The sequence below is a fragment of the Corvus cornix genome, chromosome 3 (genome assembly GCF_000738735.6).
Source record: "Corvus cornix cornix isolate S_Up_H32 chromosome 3, ASM73873v5, whole genome shotgun sequence".
NCBI classification, from domain to species: Eukaryota; Metazoa; Chordata; class Aves; order Passeriformes; family Corvidae; genus Corvus; species Corvus cornix.
The window spans coordinates 11,609,901-11,627,959 of record NC_047056.1 but is presented as its reverse complement, the minus strand read 5'-3'; the positions used below and the strand labels follow the sequence as shown (position 1 = coordinate 11,627,959).

The 18,059-nt window shown below is 48.7% G+C and overlaps 2 protein-coding genes across 7 annotated transcripts in view; both read right to left on the bottom strand.

Moving 5' to 3' along the window:
- Positions 1-2,168: 2,168 nt before the first annotated feature.
- Positions 2,169-7,240, bottom strand: MAL (mal, T cell differentiation protein). The gene is made up of 4 exons (XM_010411030.4): positions 7,005-7,240; positions 3,488-3,658; positions 3,208-3,336; positions 2,169-2,987 (listed from the first exon to the last, which is right to left on the bottom strand). The coding sequence occupies exons 1-4, from the start codon at positions 7,089-7,091 to the stop codon at positions 2,913-2,915; spliced, it is 462 nt and encodes a 153-aa protein (XP_010409332.1). The 5' UTR covers positions 7,092-7,240; the 3' UTR covers positions 2,169-2,912.
- An 8,350-nt stretch (positions 7,241-15,590) lies between these two features.
- Positions 15,591-18,059, bottom strand: part of GPCPD1 (glycerophosphocholine phosphodiesterase 1) — a 43,487-nt gene continuing 41,018 nt past the window's right edge. For 5 of the 6 annotated variants that reach the window (XM_039568680.1, XM_039568683.1, XM_039568681.1 and 2 more), the window contains one exon: positions 15,591-17,378. In XM_039568680.1, the coding sequence (XP_039424614.1) occupies positions 17,174-17,378 (205 nt within the window). In that variant the 3' untranslated portion in view covers positions 15,591-17,173. The remainder of the gene's footprint in view (positions 17,379-18,059) is intronic. The other variant, XM_039568684.1, reaches the window with a different exon arrangement.

Here is an 18,059-nt window from a genome sequence, read left to right as displayed (position 1 = left end):
TTTTAATAGGAACTGAGGCTTTGCCTGCCTTCAAGTGCATAGATTGGTTTAACTAGCATGTAATTGCCTGCTCTCTAGAGCAGATGCCTGCAGCCCTCCTTGTCCTGCTGAGAAAGCTGGAGAAGAGCAGAGATGGGAACTCCAGTTACACAACCAGATGAAATCTGGTGGTGGCTGCAGGGGCACAAGAGGCCCAGTGTTTTCAGCAGTGTGAATGGGACTTGTAAATGCTCTGATTTGTGGCTTTTAAAAAGCCTGATTTGTGGCTTTTTAAATGGTCTGCTCCATCCAGTTACATCTGCAAGGGAGTCCCTGGGATGGGGAGGTACCAGTCTGAGGGGATCTGGGAATTCCTGAGCCAAGTGCAGGACCTGGGGTGGAGCAGCCCTGTATCTTGGGCAGGCTGGGAACAGCTCTGCGGGCAGGGACTGCAGTGCTTGTGGTCAACACACTGCAAGGGCCAGCCTTCCCACATGCTGGGGAGCCATTCCCTTGGTGCCATGGAAGTGTCCCCAAGGGAGAGGCTTGCTAGCCTGCAGTGTCCATCACGCCCAATGTTTCCAGCAGTGACAGCAAATTCTCAGGCCAGTGCTGCCCTCAGGGCTCTCTGTGGGGAAGAAATCTCCCAGGTCCTGGGAGATTCTCTGAGCTCTGGGCAGCATCTTTCCTTTCCGGAAGCGTTTGGGGGTGTGCCATTTTCCAGACAGCTCCCTTGGGCTGCCCAGCTTCCAGGGCATGTCCGTCTCCAGGGCTGTGTTGACAGGACAGGAAAGCTGGGCATGATGAAGCTCTCTTTGTGTCCTTTTCTTTCCACCATGCAGGGAAGGTGCACCTTGGTGCAATGCAGCAGCCACCCCTCACTGTGTCACTGTCCCGTGCTGGGGCCCTGCAGCCCTGTGCCAGGCAGGGACACCCCTCACCCTGCTCAGCTGCGTGGGGTTGAACTTGGGATCACACCAGGAGGGTATCAAAGTTCCAGCACTTCCTGTCAGTTCATTCCTGACCCTCTGGTGGGGGGGCCCCTCCCATCTGCCCAGCCCTCCCCAGGCAAAGGCTCAGCCCAGGTGACACTGGGGCCACAGAGCCTCCCTCAGTGCCCCTCCCGGGCAGTCCTGAGCCCATGGACACTCCCATGCCAGCAGCACCTGGCTGTTTTTCCCCAGTGCTGGCTTCCAGCAAGGCTGGGCTGATGCTGTGCAGGAGGCTCTCAGCAAACAGGGTGGGGACAGAAGGACCCGGAGGGGGACTGGTGCAGACTGGTGTGAACTGGTGTGCGGCGGGCAAAGCAAGGCAGAAGGAATGAGATTGGAGCCATGCCAAACATGGGCCGTAAATGTGATGGCCACAAGGCACAGGGACAGGGATGTGAGGGGACAGGCAGCACTGCTGGGTGGTGCACCTGGGTGCAGGAGGAACAGAGACAGCTCATCCCAGGGTTAGGACTGCAGATCCCTGCCTCTGTTAACACACCCAAGCAGAAAGGCAGCTTTGTGTTCCACTGTCACATTCAGGGGCGTTAATAGAACCTGGGCACCAACACCCCCACACACACCCCACGATGATGGGATGATGAAACCAGTTTAAACAGGTGGATGTTGAACTTCAGAGCCCTGTGCCATTGTCCAAAGTGGCTCTCAGTTCCCTCCCTGCTCTGAAAAGGGGTTTCTCTTTCCACCTCTGTTGCAACCAGTTTGCTGTTGTCACAGTAACACAAGCAAAACAAGTCGGGCTGGTTTTCAGTGAGGAAAAAAAAGCCATAAATGTGTTCTTTAGTTTGCAATTAAAAAGCTCCAAGCCAAACCCATGGTCACAGGTCAAAAGTTCCCTCGTATATGAAGCAACCAAGGGCCCTCCAAGTCAACTTTCTTTACCTCTTGTTTTCTAGTTCTTGTTGTTATCCAGGAACTTCAGACTTAACATGGAAGCATTTTTTACCCCACAAGCTGGAAGGGATAATTTAGTACCACTGTTTATTAGGCACCTGTAGCATGTGGAAACATCCCTTCCTGGGTCTAAACCCCATTTAAATTAATTCCTTGTCATGGTTTAACCCCAGCTGGCAACTGATCTCCACAGAGCCACTCACTCAGCCCTGTCAGGGTGCAGTGCTCCTGGTGCTGTGTCCAGGTGCAGCAGAGGGAAAAAGAGCAGCAAGAACTCACCCATTCTCAAAGTCACAGCAAACCCATCTTTATTAGTGACACCATGGAAGTGTATGAGAGAGTAGCCATTCACCAAAAGCAGGAGCTGATTGCCTCTGCTCATTGAGGATTCGATTCTGATCACCCATAGAATTCTCCTGCAGCCTGCACCCCTTCCAGGCCATGTTTTGGGGGGGACCAAAGGAAGTGGTAATTCCTGGCATTGTGGTTGTGCCTCAGAATTGAGCAGTGCCCTTCAGGAGCTGCGATGATCCACATTGCTCCTGAGCCGAGTTAAATATTGTCCCCACTGCCCATCACAAGTCAGAGAAGGCATTTTCAGAAACTGCATGAGAATATTAATTTGTACAGTGGGTCTAGGGAGGGAAACAGCCTGAAATGGGCAAATGACACAGTTCCACACTCGTGCTCCGTAGTGCTGGTTGTTCACGTTTCCCCTGATACCAGTAACAACTCTGGACACATAAAGGTACAGTCCAGGGAGATTTTAGCCCTTTGAACCCCACTATACTATGTTTTTAAAGCTGGATGGTTTTTTTTCATTTGGGCCCCAGCATCAAACTGTACCCAGCCTGTAAGAGACTGAAGGGAAACAGATTGTGCCAGGATATTTCTTTCTCTGGCAGGCTCCTTGTCTTTGTCACCAAGATCCCACATAAAAAGCTGCTTGTTTATAGGATATACTTTAAAAAACAAAACCCACACCCAGCCTGGAGATGGCAGTCATTGTTCCTGGGGTTGTTCAGGCTCTCAGGATGATTTCCATCTCAGGAGTGAGAACACCTTGTGGATCACATAAACCAGGGTGGCCACGAATGCAAATACCTGTGATGGAAAAACACACCAGGCAGTCAGTTTTCTGTTGCACGGTGCCATTCCAGCACTGAGCACACCCCTCCTGACGTGTCCTATTTCTCACACATTTGGGGGACTGCGACTGGTTTCTCTCCCCCCTCCCCAAGTTGTTGATGCAAATAAGGATTTGCACTTGAGGCCACTCCAGAGCCACCTCCTGGCGTTCCTTGCCCTCCTGCCAGGCACTCACCACAGCAGCAATGTTCTCCCTGTACTCCTTGTCTGACGAGGGGCTCTGGCCAAGAGCGTAGGTCTGGAAGGCTTCCAGCACCGCGGCGCTGAGGTAGAACAGCGCTGCTGTCTCCTGGCAGATGACATCCTAAGGAACAGGGATCACACAGTCACCTCCGGGGGGGTCACACTGCCCGTACAGCCGTCCCCAGCCTGCAGTTTGGAGTGCAGCAGCAGCACCCGGCTCTGCAGGGCACGACCAGGCAGGGGAGGCCCTGGGGTTTGTCACAGGCACGTACCAAGGTGACCCAACAGCTGCTGCCGCCGCCGTGAACCCCGCAGAAGTAGAGGCACAGGAGGGAGATGGACATGACGAAGCAGAACACGGAGACAAACATCACCCAGCCCTGCAGCATGGGGTGTGGGACCTTCGAGGATGCCACCAGGATCCACACAAGACCCCCAAAGATCTGCAAGTCAAAGTGGGGGGCAGGGTGAGCATGGGATAAAATGACTTATTCAGAGCAGAGACAAAAGCCAGGCACACGTCTGGCACTGGCATTGCACGTGGCAAAAGCCCTTGAGTTCTTTCCAGCCTCCACTTGGAACTAGACATTTAGCTGGGACCATCTGCCACTGATCCTGACCCAAAAAACTCCTCACTGTAGCCCTGCCTCCTGGTGCCACTGCCACTCTCACCCTCCCTGCATCAGTGTGCTCAGGAGGCTGAGTCAGACCCTTCTGAGGGCTGCTTTTAATGAACAGGGAGGCTGATTTAGGACAGGTGTGTTTGCTTCACACCCAGCGTGTCAGATCCCTGCCAGGAGCAGTGTCAAACCCAGCTCGCCTGCACAAACAGCACAGACACCTGCCCTTGCAGAGGCCACATGCAAATACCACCCTGAGAGACCAGGCTGAGGAGAGGTTTGACTGTCTGGGTAGGGAAAATAAGCCTGGGGCTCCCAGCTCCTTCTTGGGAAGGGGAGCTGCTCCAGCAGCTTTGTGTCTTGTGTTGCTGCTCCAGCTCTTTGTGCCATCCTTCACTGGCTACACCAGAGCTGTGCCTGGTCCCAGCTGCTGGTGTGGGAGAAGGTGGGACCTTCTCAGCCAGGCTTGGGAGTTTCCCATGAATTTCCTGGTGGGACACAGGGACAGCTATGTCTAGGCTGCAACCCTTCACCAGCAGACTCCTGCACAAGAGGATGGGAGCATGGTGTTCAGTGCTGTGGAATGTCTGGAGTGCAACTGCGCTCAGTAGCTTTTCTGTGCCACAAATCAGCCCAGTTGTTTCTTGGAGCAGTGCAAAGTTTAGTCCGTGCAGCATCCTGTGGTGAGGAGCTCCTCAGCTGAACCCACGCTGTGTGGACCAGTGCTGCTGTGGGGGCCTCTCCCTGACCACCAGCCAGTCTGGGATTCAGACACAGGTCCAGAGGTAGGAGAGCCTTGCTGACTCTAAGGTCATTCTGATCCTTGTACGGCCAGTGTATCCCAGTCAGCATCCAAGTGCCAGCTCATACTCATTGTGGCATTTCCACTTCCTTCCAGGCATTTTGCAAGTGGAAAGAAAGTTTCTGATTTATGATAACTCCGAAAATGTTACATCATTTGTGTCACCCCACAGCTGCAGGAAAGTTCATTGGTGTCATTATGTAAATTGACACGCTACATCAATTATGTGGTTGAGATGTGGCAAATGCCTGAGTGAAAATAGGTCTTCCACAGTGCTGCTGTTCTGGTGCCTCTTGTAACAACCACAGACTGACACCTGAACACTAATCCAGTCCTTTTATTCACTCATGTGCTGACACAATGAGTGTGTTGCAGCTAAAAATCCCAGGGAAAAGCCTTATGGCTGCTCCATTAAAATCAAGCACAAATTATGGTGAGATACGAGGTTGGGGGAAGAATTACCACAGCTCTCTTCCTACCACTCACCATCTCTCCTTCCTGCAGGTTACTCACTCAGAAAAGTCTGCTTGACATGGTTTGATTATTGACTTCGGTTTTATGCTGCATACACATAAAAAGGAAGGAAGGATTGAGAGGCTTTCAATAACTCACAGCAGGATGCGGACAGCAGTCGAAGAAAAAAAGTTATCTTTTAAATCGCCTTTTACAAAGCAAACATATCTGCTTTCAGCTTGTTTCAGCTTTTCCACATGGGTCTGGGTATCCATATGTGCAGAAAGTGCTTCAAATTAAAAAGATTACAAGAACTAAACTGAGCCTCACAGATTAAAAATGGTAGTTCTCAATCATCCCATGCAGATGTGGCAATCATCTGAGCTGCAGGTAGAATCTTCTGAAAATTTCACAACTCTCTTACTATTTAAAATGCCAATTTTGTTTTGTTTTGTTTAGTTTCGTTGCTACCATCCTGGCCCATGGTAGGCAACCTGAGATTTCACTAAGGAATGAGAAACTCTTTGTCCCTCTGAATGCTGTGATTCAAGGCAGCCACCTCCTTTGTACACAGCAGAGGTCATACAACGGCACAGCCCAGAGTCTTCTTGGAGATGGAGAAATCCAGCCATGCAGCATTCCTCCTTCCTTCATTCCTTCGGGATGCACATTTCCAGATCTTAGCCAAACCAAAGGATAGGGTGCTCATTTCAGCAAGCTGCCCTGCCAAATCCCCTGGAGACAGGGATTGCAAACAAACAGTTCAAGAGGAATAAGCACACTGAGGCCAACAGCGGGCTCAGCACCAGGACTAACACGACTTATGGCAGGGGTGACTGGCAAGTGTCTGCCCAGCCAAAACCTCCACAGAGACTTAAATATCCTCCTTCCTGTAGCTGCAGGAAACCTCAACCTTGCTTTCAGGCAGAGTCCAATTGGCATGAGCACAACTGGAGGGGCTGAAGCAAAGCCTTTCTCTACATCCTCTTTGCTGTGTTGTTACTACCAGGAGAGTGAAGGAAATGCCATAAATCCCAGGAGTGTGGACCAAGCTGGGTGACAGGAAAGGATTTGGTGCCAGATGACAAAGCTGAAGTTTTTAGCATGGAATAATCTGAATGTCATCCTACAGTGTTCAGCCAGAGCTTTCAATGCTGGACCAAAGTGCTCAGAATTTGGAAAAAATCCTCCCAAGCTCTTGTGGGAAGAGCAGGTTTCATGAGTGGGGCAGAGGACCCCGGGAAAAGGTTCAAGTTGAGACTTTGTATCTTTTAGCCCTTGCTCACCGCAACCGCTTCTGACCACGCACCAAATCCATTAAGAGTCTGATCTCCTCCTGCTCAATGAAGTTACAATGTGGAAAGAAGTTACAAGGTGTTTGCTCACCCTTTGCTCACCGTTTCCTCACCCCCACGCCCAGGTCCAGCGCTCTCTCCGCACGGGCGGCTCGGGAATGCTGCGCTCGAGCGGCACAGCCGCGGCCGACCGGGCTCTGCTGCTGCAGACAATTCCCACAGCTCGCCCCAATCCCCTGCTCTAAGCAGGCAGCTCATCCTCTGCCTGTTCTATCAGCTAAAATCATCTTCCAGTTAATTAACCAGCTCAATTTGGCAGCCGACTTTAAACCCACCAGCAATCCCTCCCATTTTTTTTAGGCAGGAAATTACAATAGTTTTTCAAAGGCACCAGAAAAATCCCATTGCAGACTAAAGGGGAGGTTCAGAGCCTCAGGCCCTGTGGTTTTCTCCAATGAGGAGTTGCCCCCTGCCCCTTGTGGCTCAGGGACCTGGCATGGGTTCTGATCCACGTGTTTGGGGACAAGTATCACCCCTCAGACACTTGCAGCGTGAGCTGTGCTGGGTGCTGGTGGGACCAGCAGCCGCGGCCCTCCCCCAGGGAAAAGTCAGCACTCACGATTTCAGGGATGAAGAGCACATCTGGGAAGGTCCTCAGGACCGCCAGGCCGCTGGGCAAAGAGCTGGTGGTGGTTGAGGAGGACATTGGAAGCCTCTGGCACGGTGATGATCAGCCACTCTGCGCCTCACTGCTAAATGCAGCCTCCTTACTCCTCCCTCTCTCTGTTCCTCTTTTCCTCCCCTTCCTGCTCTTGTTTCTCCCTCCTTTTCTCCCCTTCCTGCTCTGGTGCTTTTCCCCCCTGCTTCCTGCTGACAGATGAAGACAGCTATGAGTGGCACAGGTGTGGCCAAACCCTGTGACCTGGAGTCACATGGGAGGTGTTCGGGAGATGCAGGAGCAGCCCCTGGGCTGTCCCTGCACAGGCTGAGCGTGCCAGGCAGGTCCCTGGGCAGGGGCGAGTGGCACTGCAGTCACAGCTGAGGGCAGCAGGGGACACCTGTGCCCATCCACCTGGACAGCCTCGTGTCCCCTTTTACATGCACAGTGAGCCAGAGTGGCCCCGCACACCTGAGGTGGTCACAGCAGAGGACACGAGGGTGGCTGGTGGCCAAGGCAGGCCAGGACGTGGGGAAAACAGTGGGGCCTAGAAATGTCCCACAGACATGCAGGGATGAGGGCAATCAAACTGCAGGGCAAACCAACTCCATCATCTCAGAAGAAGATTGGAAATGCCAAGGTAACACAAATGACCTAAAATGATGAGACTTCCCAAGCCACTTGACTTTTTTTTATTTTTCTTTTTTGTCTGTAGTCCATGGGAGCAAGTCATTCCCCTTCTCCTTAATATGGAATATTTACTTCTTCGTAACACACTCACTTGGGTACCCAGCAAAAACCACGTAACTCCAGAAGCTGAGGCCAAAAGGTGCAAGAAAGTGCAAGAAAGGAAGACAGTGTAAAAACTGTCCCCTGGAGAAAGCACTGGGGCAGATGAGTGGAGGAGGCTGCAACATCAGAAAAACTGGGCAAATGCTTTTAATAAGCAGATCAAGGGAGGGGCAGGGTTACGTGGCACAGCAAGCACAGAACCCCAGTGCTGGTGGGGCAGTGTGTTGGGGTCCCTCCCCCCTGCCATATGGTCCTGGGAGAGGGGCCTGGGGGGGAGGCACGGGGCTTCCCTGCCCCTGGTCAGCCTCGTTCCCCATTGGTTGTTTTGTGTTCCCCTGCGTGGGCAAGGACCCGCGGGTCCCGGGATTGAGCAGTTCCTCGGCAGAGCCCTGGCCATGTGGCTGGAGAAATAAACATCTCTCTGAAACATCTACCAAGAATCGGTCCATAGACATTTCTTTTCCATGGGCCTTGTTGTCTGATACGCGTGTTGCAGGATCCGCACTGTAACAAATGGTGGATAATGTGAGCAGAACGATCCCCGATCCCTAAGGACACTGATTTGTGAGTAAATTCTGGATTTCTCTTCTTGTTTTTTTTTTGCTGTTCCACCGCTAAACTATGGTGGAACCGTGGAAAGACTCTTGGCTCTCCGAGCCGCATATGGACATTTATCTTAAACTTGAAAAGATTCTTGAACAACAATTTGTAAATTTTAGCTTAATTCAAGCTCAAAAGGGACTGAAACACTTCCTGGCATGGTTGTTTAAGAGCTTTTTCTATGTTTCTTGGGATTTGATTCTTTTGGAATACCGTTTGGACACAGTTAATTTCTGAGTCGAAATATATGCCGATGGAAGAATATTTTTGTGAACATTATTTAGTTACCGAGACTGTTGAGCAATGTCAGCTGTGTCCTGGCGAAGGGAAGCCTGGCGCAGGGACCGGCCCAGGCCACGTGCACCGAGCGCTCTGCGAGCAGCAGCGAGGCAGTTCCCGCGCGCGGGCGGAGCCACGCGAGCCGCAGTGTCGGTGGCGGAGCGAGGAGTGGCGGGAGCGGCGGGACCCGGCGTGCCCCACATGGCCCAGCGCAGCGCGTGGTGGAGCGAGCCCCGTGAATGCCCGACCGAGAGGGGCGGCGCGCGGGCGGCGGCGGGCGGCAATGGTGGTAGAACGGAGCCGCGCCCGGCCGAGACGTGCGCTGGAGCAGGGCCCGGCCGAGATATGGGCGCAGCCCCAGGCAGCAGCAGCGCAGCTGAGAGCAGAGGACGCAGCACGCGGGGAGCTGAGCGGTGAGGCCTGCCCCCAGCCCAGCCCATGTGGCCCCGAATGCAACCCTGGGAAGAGCGCGCAGGCACAAGCAGCCCCCACAGCCCCAGCAGCCCTGGCAATTCCAACATGGGAGCGAGTGAAAGCGAAAAAGAAAGCAAAAACTGAGCGTGACAGAAAACAGCAGCCACTTGGAAAAAGGAAAAAATCACCGTAGCTTAGGTTTTAGGAATAGCAAAATGGTATAATGTTAAACAAAATTATGGTTTTATAACGAGATGTGACAACCAAGAAGACATATTCACTCATAGAACTGCTATTAAAAAGAATAACCCTGAAAAATGCATCCCAAGCTTAGGAGATGGAGAAGTAGTAGAGTTCAAAATTGTGCAAGGTAGAAAAGGGGTACAAGCAGCAGAAGTCACCAGACCTGATGGTATTTCTGTGAAAGGCAGTATATATGCTAAAAATCATAGTCATACTAGACAGTATCTCCATTATAAGCACCCCCCCTACAGTCTCCCTTTCCTAATCCCACCTTTCCCTTTTACCCTATGTCCTATTACCCCCAGTGTATTCCCAATCCGTTTTTTCACCCATGGTTTCCCTCACATTTAGCAGGGGGGGTTCCAAGCGCAGGGGAGCCGGCCGAAGTCACAATATGAACACCGATACGATTTGAGCATCGTGCTTCCCTTATTGTTTACTTACACTCACTTATATCTACTTTACCAAGATTCACACCCTATTCCCACGGGACAGCCTCTAAGCAGTGGGGGAGCCGACCAGTGTATAACTTTTCCCAAGGCTGTTCAAGGCTGCCTGCAGCCAGGTATCTTTCTGGCCTATCTGCAGCCTGAGGCTCCTTCAGGGGGTCTTCTGCAGCAGCCCTGGGTTGCCCAAACTCTCCTGGGCTATCATATGCCCCTGTTCCACAAGGAATCCCTCTACACTCACAAAACCATGCCTTTGCCAATTGTTCCCCCAAAAATCCCTTTCCAATGCTGAGTGGGGGATGAAAAGGGGGAGGGAAGAAATTAAACCCTCTCCTGCCTCAGTTTCCCCACAAAGCATGCTTGGAGAGTCCTGTCTCCCTTCTGTCAGCCCTAAGATGTTCCACAGAATCTGTTTGGACATTTAAAGACTCAGGAGGGTGGCTTGTTTTGTTTTGAAACTGTTCTTGTTATGTTTATCCAGTTGTTTTCAATGTTAATTTTTAAATCTCTCTTTGTTAAAAATAAAACGGGTGAGATGTTGGGGTCTCCTCGCCCGCCGTGTAGCCCTGGGAGAGGGGCCCTGGGGGGAGGCACGGGGTTTCCCTGCCCCTGGTCAGCCTCGTTCCCATTGGTTGTTCTGTGTTCCCCTGCATGGGAAGGACCCTCGGGTCCCATGGTTGAGCAGGTCCTCGGCAGAGCCCGGCCATGCAGCTGGAGAAATAAACATCTCTGAAACATCTACCAAGAATCGGTCCATAGATATTCCCTTTTCCAGGGCCTTGTTGTCTGATACACGTGTTGCAGTACCCCCACTGTAACAGCAGTGAAGGGGTGGGATGGATGCCTCTCATCCAGACCTTGAGCTCTATCATTTTCAGTCCACTGAAGCAAGAAAGCAAGAACATTTCAGTGGATAATGCCATGTTTCTTTTCTTCTGGAGGCTTTTCTCACTTAAATGCAGAGTCTGTGCTGACCCTCATGACTTCTTCAAAGGGGAAGTGGTTTTGCTGCATGTATGTGATTTCCCATTTCTCTAGTGAGATTCCATGTGCCCCAAGGTGGCACAGCTACACATAATGTATAAAAACTTGGATATGAGGCAGACCTAGAAACCAGTCAGCAGTGGGAATGCAGGCACAGAGCTGCACAGACACAGGTCCAGAGGGGTCTCACTGTCTCTGTAGGGGACAGAGATGAAGCTCTCCTGTTCCTGGGACCATGGGACTTGGCAGGGGGGTGTGTGAGGAACGAGCAACTGCGTTATGAGGGGCAGGGGCACTGGTGCTGTTCCATTTGGAATGGCTGGGACAGCTTTGAAGAACCCCTTCCTTGTCTTATTTACAAATTTTTGGTGATGGATTAAGAAACAGGGGGTTTAGTAGAACACTGGGTTCAGTGGTGAAGAATGCTGAGACCAGCTTGACCAAACTTGTAAATTAGACCCTTCATGAGGGTGCTCTTCTCAACTGAGGTGGGCATCAACAGGGATGTGGAAGAGTAGGGAAGTGAGAGACTGAAGTTTTAAGCAGAAGGAAGCAAGGTAACATCTGACTCAAAAATAAACATGTTCTGCTGAGCAGGCAGGACAACACAGAATCTAAAGGTTACAGGACAATCAACCTCTTCATTCTATAAAAGGTCAGTCCCAGTTTTCCCAGCATATCTCCTTTAGATGCATGAAGATCCTTCCCTTGGGTGGGAACACCCCTCAGGGACACCTCTGGAGGCTGAGTGGGAGACTTGCCCATGGTCAGTGACATGGGTGAGTAACATCAATCCCTATTTGATAGCTGCTAAGCTAGCTATGTTACTGGTGCAATAAATAGAGCACTGCATCAGCAGCTTCATTGTGTAGTAAGTAGTTCTGATCAGACTGTCATTTTGCCATTTTGCAGTTTTGTCTTTTTACATTTTCATCTTACTGGTGTCATCATCAACTTAAATAAAGCAGTCATTTATTCATCCTTGTCCTTGTCAGGTGCTGGCCACCTGAAAGAAAAGGAGAACATGACAGGGTCCCCTAGGGAGGTGTAAACCAGTAAGAGCTTTCTATTCTGGAAGGTTTTCTCTGAAAGAGATCCCTGGACATACACAATTTTGGAGATGGTATCCAAATCCCCCCAGTTTTGGAGGTGAGCTCCAGAAAGAGGATGAGGATGCCTTTATTTGCTAAGGAAAGCACCTCACCCCATCGGTGGTGGTGCAGAAGATGCTGCTCCGGGCAGGTACAAACCAGCAACAGCTCTTTCCTGAGAATTTCTGTGTTAGAGCAGACCCTGGTGGATGTATTCAACACTGGAGGCAGTATCCAAATTTTGGTGCAGGGTTCCCAGGAGTGGATTGCTCCCACACAGAAGTGCCATGAAAGAAAGCTGTTGCTGGCCTTTACCTCCCCTGGGCAGCCTCTTATCTGCAGCAGGAACACTGGGGAGAGCTGCTTGCCTTCCAAAATAAATGCATTTCTTTTTGTCCTGGCACATTTTGTTTGCCAGTAGTCTCTAGCCATTTCTTCAGGTCTGCCCTTTGGGTTTCTGAGGCAGTGTCAGGTACATTTAATTGTCTAGGAAGTACACAGGGATACTGGGTGGAGCTCTGAATGGTGACAGCGGGAAGATAAAAGCCAATGTCTTTTTTTTCCTGGCACCTTTACTGCGGGAGCAATTAGGGAAGGGCTTCAGGTTTGGATCCTGGCTCTGCAAGAGGGAAAAAGGGAAAGCTAATCATCTCAGTGCCATTTATAGCTTACTAAAGGTGTAGTCCAGCACTGGCTCTTTCTTCCAGGACCTTTTCTGGGGGAGCAGCTACTGTTTTGGTTTTTTTTTAATTTTGAACATAGATTCTGTGAGAGAATCTGAGGGTACACACAGTGAAAGGAAAGAGCAAAGACCTGCATGTAGTGCAGTTTAGAGGCTGCAAGGGGCAGGGGAAAGCCAGTGCTGGCTTTTGCTTCTAAGATCTGTAAGGAAGAAGTTGCTGGCTGTTTAAAGCCTTGAAGCTGGGCTCTGGGAGACTGATATGATGGATGCAGCTGAGAAGGAAAGCACGAAACTCCAGGACATGGGGTGTAAACCCAGGGGTGTGAGACAAATGTGGAGCCAGCAAGAGTTTTCTCAGCTGCCACTTGTTGTGACCAAGACTTTTGCTGCATGTTTTTAGTTAAGATACAAGATCTATATGATTATGAAGTATGTGAAGCCCCAGTTATTTGGAGAAATAATTTCCTACATGGAAACTGCCACTGCATATCGCAACACACCAGCTCTCCTGACCTAGAAGACATTTAAGACAGAGAAAACTCAGTCATGGACTGAATGAACTCAACAGATACCTTGGAGGGATGGCCACTGACTGTGGAAATGATACCTATGTTTGTGTGTTTATAAATATTTATAAATATATATCTGTATATAGCTGGAAGGTGTAGGAGCTAGGCATGACATAGATGGTATGGAGTAAGGGGTGGAGAATGTCCTGGTTCTGGCAAGGACAGGGTTAATTTTTGCAGTAGCCAGAAGAAGACATGGCCAGGACCATGTTCTGTACCACCTCATGTCATTTTTTCCAGGGACAGCTCCCGTTGAGTGTGGCAGAGGGAGCAGTTGGGTAATGTCTGTTCCCTACTGTTCATTTTTCCTATTCCAGTGCTGTTTCCAGTGAAATGTTCTTAATTCATGATCTTTTACCCTTTGTGTCTTCAACTTTCCTCTTCATCCCCCTGCAGGGGAGGCAAGAGTGTGTGAGCGCCTTGTGGAAGGGGAATATTCCATTGGAGAATACCATTCCTCAACCACAACACTGGGGGATTGTCTTCATCCTTGTGCCAGGCTAGCACAGGATTCAGGAAGGAGCAGGTCCCTGTGCTCCCTACTGGGACCGGGGTGCCTGTAAGATTTACCACAACCTGGATATGGCCACAAGGCTGGGATTACCTTAACTCTCCCTTGTCCCTCCCCATGGCCTCGGCACCCTGCAGGGACCATGGACAGCAGAGTCCTCAAGGCAGGGGAGCAGGTTCCCTGATGGTGCCAAGGACTTGCCTTCACTTCTTTGGGCAGTGGTGCTCCACTCCATTTAGGAATGGTGCTCCCCAATTTAGTTCTTTCCCTGAGACTCCAAATCACACTCCTACTCCCTTGGCTCCTCCTCTCCCCCCAAGGGTGGCCAGGGAGAACTGGAGGCACAAACGGCCAAGATCAGGGTTGAAATAAGACCCATTTAGTGGAAACAGCAGTGAGATAAGGAAACAGTAACAGCAACAATATTAATAACAAAAGTGTACAAAAGGGAAGGTGATTCACATGCAAAATGCTCATTGCAGAGCCTGACGTGATGTGACCACAGCACCCCACACCGACCTGCCCAGCCCCCACACGTGTTTCTGACTAGAAGCCACTCCCTTCTTCTCAAAAACCAAAGAATCCCCTCTCCCTGTCCCCAGCAACGAAGTGAGGTGGTACTGAGTGACATCTCAGTCTTGGCCATGCCCCCTCAGCCATGTGGAGCCAGCTAGAGCTTTCTCAGCTGGCACCTACTGTCACCAAAAATGACCCCTGTCCTTGGCCGAAACCAGGACATTCTCCATCCCTTATTCTCCACCAGCTCTGGCATGCCCACCTCCCACACCTCCCAACTACATACACACGTATATAAATACACACGAGTACAGGCATCATTTCCACAGTCAGTGGCTGTCCCTCTGAGGTGGCTGTAGAGTTCATTTAGTCCATGACTGCGTCCTACCCATCCCAGACATCTTCCAGCGCAGCAGAGCTGCTGTGCTGTTGGCTGATTGCTGCAGCAGGAGATCACGACTGGTGTAGCTGGAGCAGTCCTTACTCACTGTCCACAGTCATTACGGCATACAGTGGGATTGTCATCAGAGATGTAGAGCCCAGTCTTTGGGGGCGCCAAAGGGAAATGTTCCAAAATCAAGAGTGAAATTCTGTCTCCCCTACTACAACTCACACAACTCTGCATTAAAATTCTGTAGCGGTCCCTTGGCTGGAGCAAAGCCATCTCTGCCCCAGACCATGCTGGTCTCCAACAAGCACTCCAAAGCAGGAGGTGGCAGGCTCCCCTGCCAGATCCCAAATTCCTGCTCTTTGGTTCCCTCTACCCCGCCTGCAATGCCAATGGCTGTGGCAGAACAGCTGCTCAGTGTGGCTGAGCTGTGAGCTCAGCTCCAACAACTGGCACAGCAGGAGAGCTGTTGAAGCTCCTCAGGTCTGGAGGAAGTTGCTGACACAACTTACTCAGAAATAAGGGAGTCAGCAAGAAAACACCAACAACTAACACTGCTCAAAACTGTCTTGTAAATCATCACAGTGGGTGTATTTATTTCCACTCCCCTCAAACGGAACAGGCCAATCCCTGAGCACTGAAGGCTGGGAAATAAGATTTTAAGGATGCCTAAGCCCCACTGAGTATCTCACTGGGATTAGTCTGAGAGGGTGCTTCACACAGCACAACTTCTGCACCACCTTCACACAGACCATGTGTCACTCTCAACATCTCTGTGGATGTGCTGCCCAGCTTTCACAAGCAGTGACAACAACTCTGCTAGGAGTTGACTATCAGTTGGCAAAGCCCTCAAGACCTGTCAAGAGGATCCCACAGGGTACAAAAATGAGGGAAAAAAATTAAGAAAAAAAACTAAGAATTAACCACAGAGGTAAGGAATGTATCAAGTAACAGTCACAGGTTCCTGACGCCAAGATTCTGGTTCAATGCCCCCTCCCCTTCTCAAAAACACAGCTCACACACTTCCAATTTTGGTTTAGGGTTGTTTTGCATTTTTGTTTGTTTTTTTAATAAAAGAAGGCTTCCAGATACCTAATCACTACTGTGCTGTTTGTGCAGGACAAACAAACTTTAAATACTAAAATGCACAAGTCAAAACAAGCGGTTTCAAACTGCTCAGCAGTGCAGACTCAAGCACTTATTTGCAATGGCTTTACTCTTTGTACAATCAGATCTATATGTAGCAATTACTGTATATAAAGAATATAGTACATACTATTGTTTTCATTGTCAATTTACAAGAGAAAAAAAATAAATATTTTCCATTCTTATTATACATTAACACTTCAGTAGAAAGTTACAGCTGTTGTGTTTGGCATGACCTGCAACGTCAGGAGGAGAAAGGACATGCATACTTATCTATTAAGAACTCTAAACTATGACTTTGTAATAAATTACAGAGGATAGATACCAGCCAACAGAATACTGATTATCTGAATTCAGTACATTTGTGATTCTTGCTCTATGGTAAAAGCCAAAAATCTTGCAAAATACAAAAGCCAGTAGCTTGCATTATGTAAGTAAGACAAACCACATATGGTGTAGCCTCTTCTCCAAATGTTTGTGATAACAGGCTTGTGGTTTCTCAGGCAAAGGAGATTAAGTTGTTGAATTGGTCCTTGCACCCTTCACACATAACTAGCACCATAAAGATGCAAGGACCTCAGCAAACACCTAAATTTCATGCTTAATAGATAAAGCATGCATTTTGTAGAGTTTGTGCAGGGTACATACTCTGTTCGTTAAGGTTACTGTGCAAAAAAGATTCTCGACCACTGAAGATACTCCTGTAATTCTGTGAAGATTATTAGCAACATTTTTAAAGTTTAAACAGGCCTGTGTGCAATTAATGAAAAACCTGTACTCGTGGTTCCCCCTTGACTGCTGTACACAGGCACTGTACCACTGAACTGAGAGCTAAGGAAACAAAGGCAGCAGCCTGAATGTTCAATGAAATGGGGAAAAATGAGCTGCAGTTTACTAAAAAATAAATAAATACTTTAAAATGGCACAAAGCTTTGTATACAGGTGGATCTACCAGTGCAAATACATATACATGAGGTACCAATTCGTTCAGATGTTTTTATAGGCCAGATCTATTTATAAGTATCTTAAAAATCACTCTTTTAATTTCCTGCTGTCAGACAAACGCTACCGCTTGTCAGCCTGTAAGTAAAATCTAAGTTAAAACAAATTTTCAGCATATTCAATATCAGATTATTGTAATTTCTCTACAGTTTAGTTTCTGAGCTTTCACTACTGAGACTGCTTAATTAATTTTTGTCTTTTAAAAGCACTAGTGATACTTTTCTTTTTCAAGATTTGAGATGATTTGAGGGAAAAGTTAAAACTGTATATGTAAATTGGAACAATAACTGTAACCGGCTGAATATTTTAACATTGTTTGAAATTTTACTAAGTACTGCTAGGAAGGAGGAACACAGTTATTGCTATTTGAAGACTTAAAATTAAAACAAACCAACCTGAAAGCATAGACAGAACTATTCCAATGGTGAAAATTCCATAGATACAAAACAGCATTCTGCCTAAAATTAGTCCTTTTGCATCTGAACACTCTTCAAGTTATCTACAGCTTTCTCTTCCAGGTAACTATGATGGCATTTACATGGAGCTATGGATTTGAAGTGGCTAACTGAAGGACACACACAGCTTTTCAACTCTGGCAGTTCTTTCTTGAGACGTTCCAGCTGCTCCACCTGGAATATATTTGGTTGTTCAGGATTTGAGTCGTATATCCTGAATAAATGAGAAAAGAAAAAACACTGATCAGTATAAACTAGCAGTTCACAGAAATGTACACCAGATGAAGCACCTGGGTTGTTTTCTGTAACAGAGTAAAATTAGGTCCCAAAGACAGTTTGTTTGAGGTAAGTACCTTAAGTTTTGGTGCTCATCTTGCAACATAAAATGGTATTCCCTTTACACAGACTAGTTAGTATTTCATTGGATATACTAAAAACCTACTGGCATATACTCACTTGGTCTCCTGACAAATGTGATTTTGCAGGTGGCACAAAGCAGTGAAATAAGAGTGTTCCAGGCTTCAAAGCTCAAAGCATAAGAAATTTCAGAGCCCTGAGGTTATTTGAACAGACTGTGGTATGCTGCTTGTACATAATACTGCATGGAGTGTATACTTACTGTTTCAAGAAGTATTTCACCTCCCCCCAGTTCAGAACCTTTTCTTTTTTAAATTACCATAATTACCACAATATTAAGTAAAGAGTTAAAAATAGAAAACCTGACCTCTCTCCGCACCTAATGCCAATTAACCACCCACGCTATTTTAAACAGTCTATCCTCTTTCTTATTTTCACACACGCAAACGAAGCTGCAGGATTTGAAATGTCAGCGTCATAGCAGATTGTCCAAATCCAAACCACATTTTGACAGTGTAAGCACTGAGCACAACTCAAA

Bases quoted from the DNA above. Each gene is read 5' to 3' on its own strand.
- MAL (XM_010411030.4), bottom strand. From the start codon at position 7,091: ATGTCCTCCTCAACCACCACCAGCTCTTTGCCCAGCGGCCTGGCGGTC. The intron at 3,659-7,004 runs GTGAGTGCTGAC...TTTGACTTGCAG, and splicing joins TGCTCTTCATCCCTGAAATC to ATCTTTGGGGGTCTTGTGTG. The intron at 2,988-3,207 runs GTGAGTGCCTGG...TTTCCATCACAG, and splicing joins GGGAGAACATTGCTGCTGTG to GTATTTGCATTCGTGGCCAC.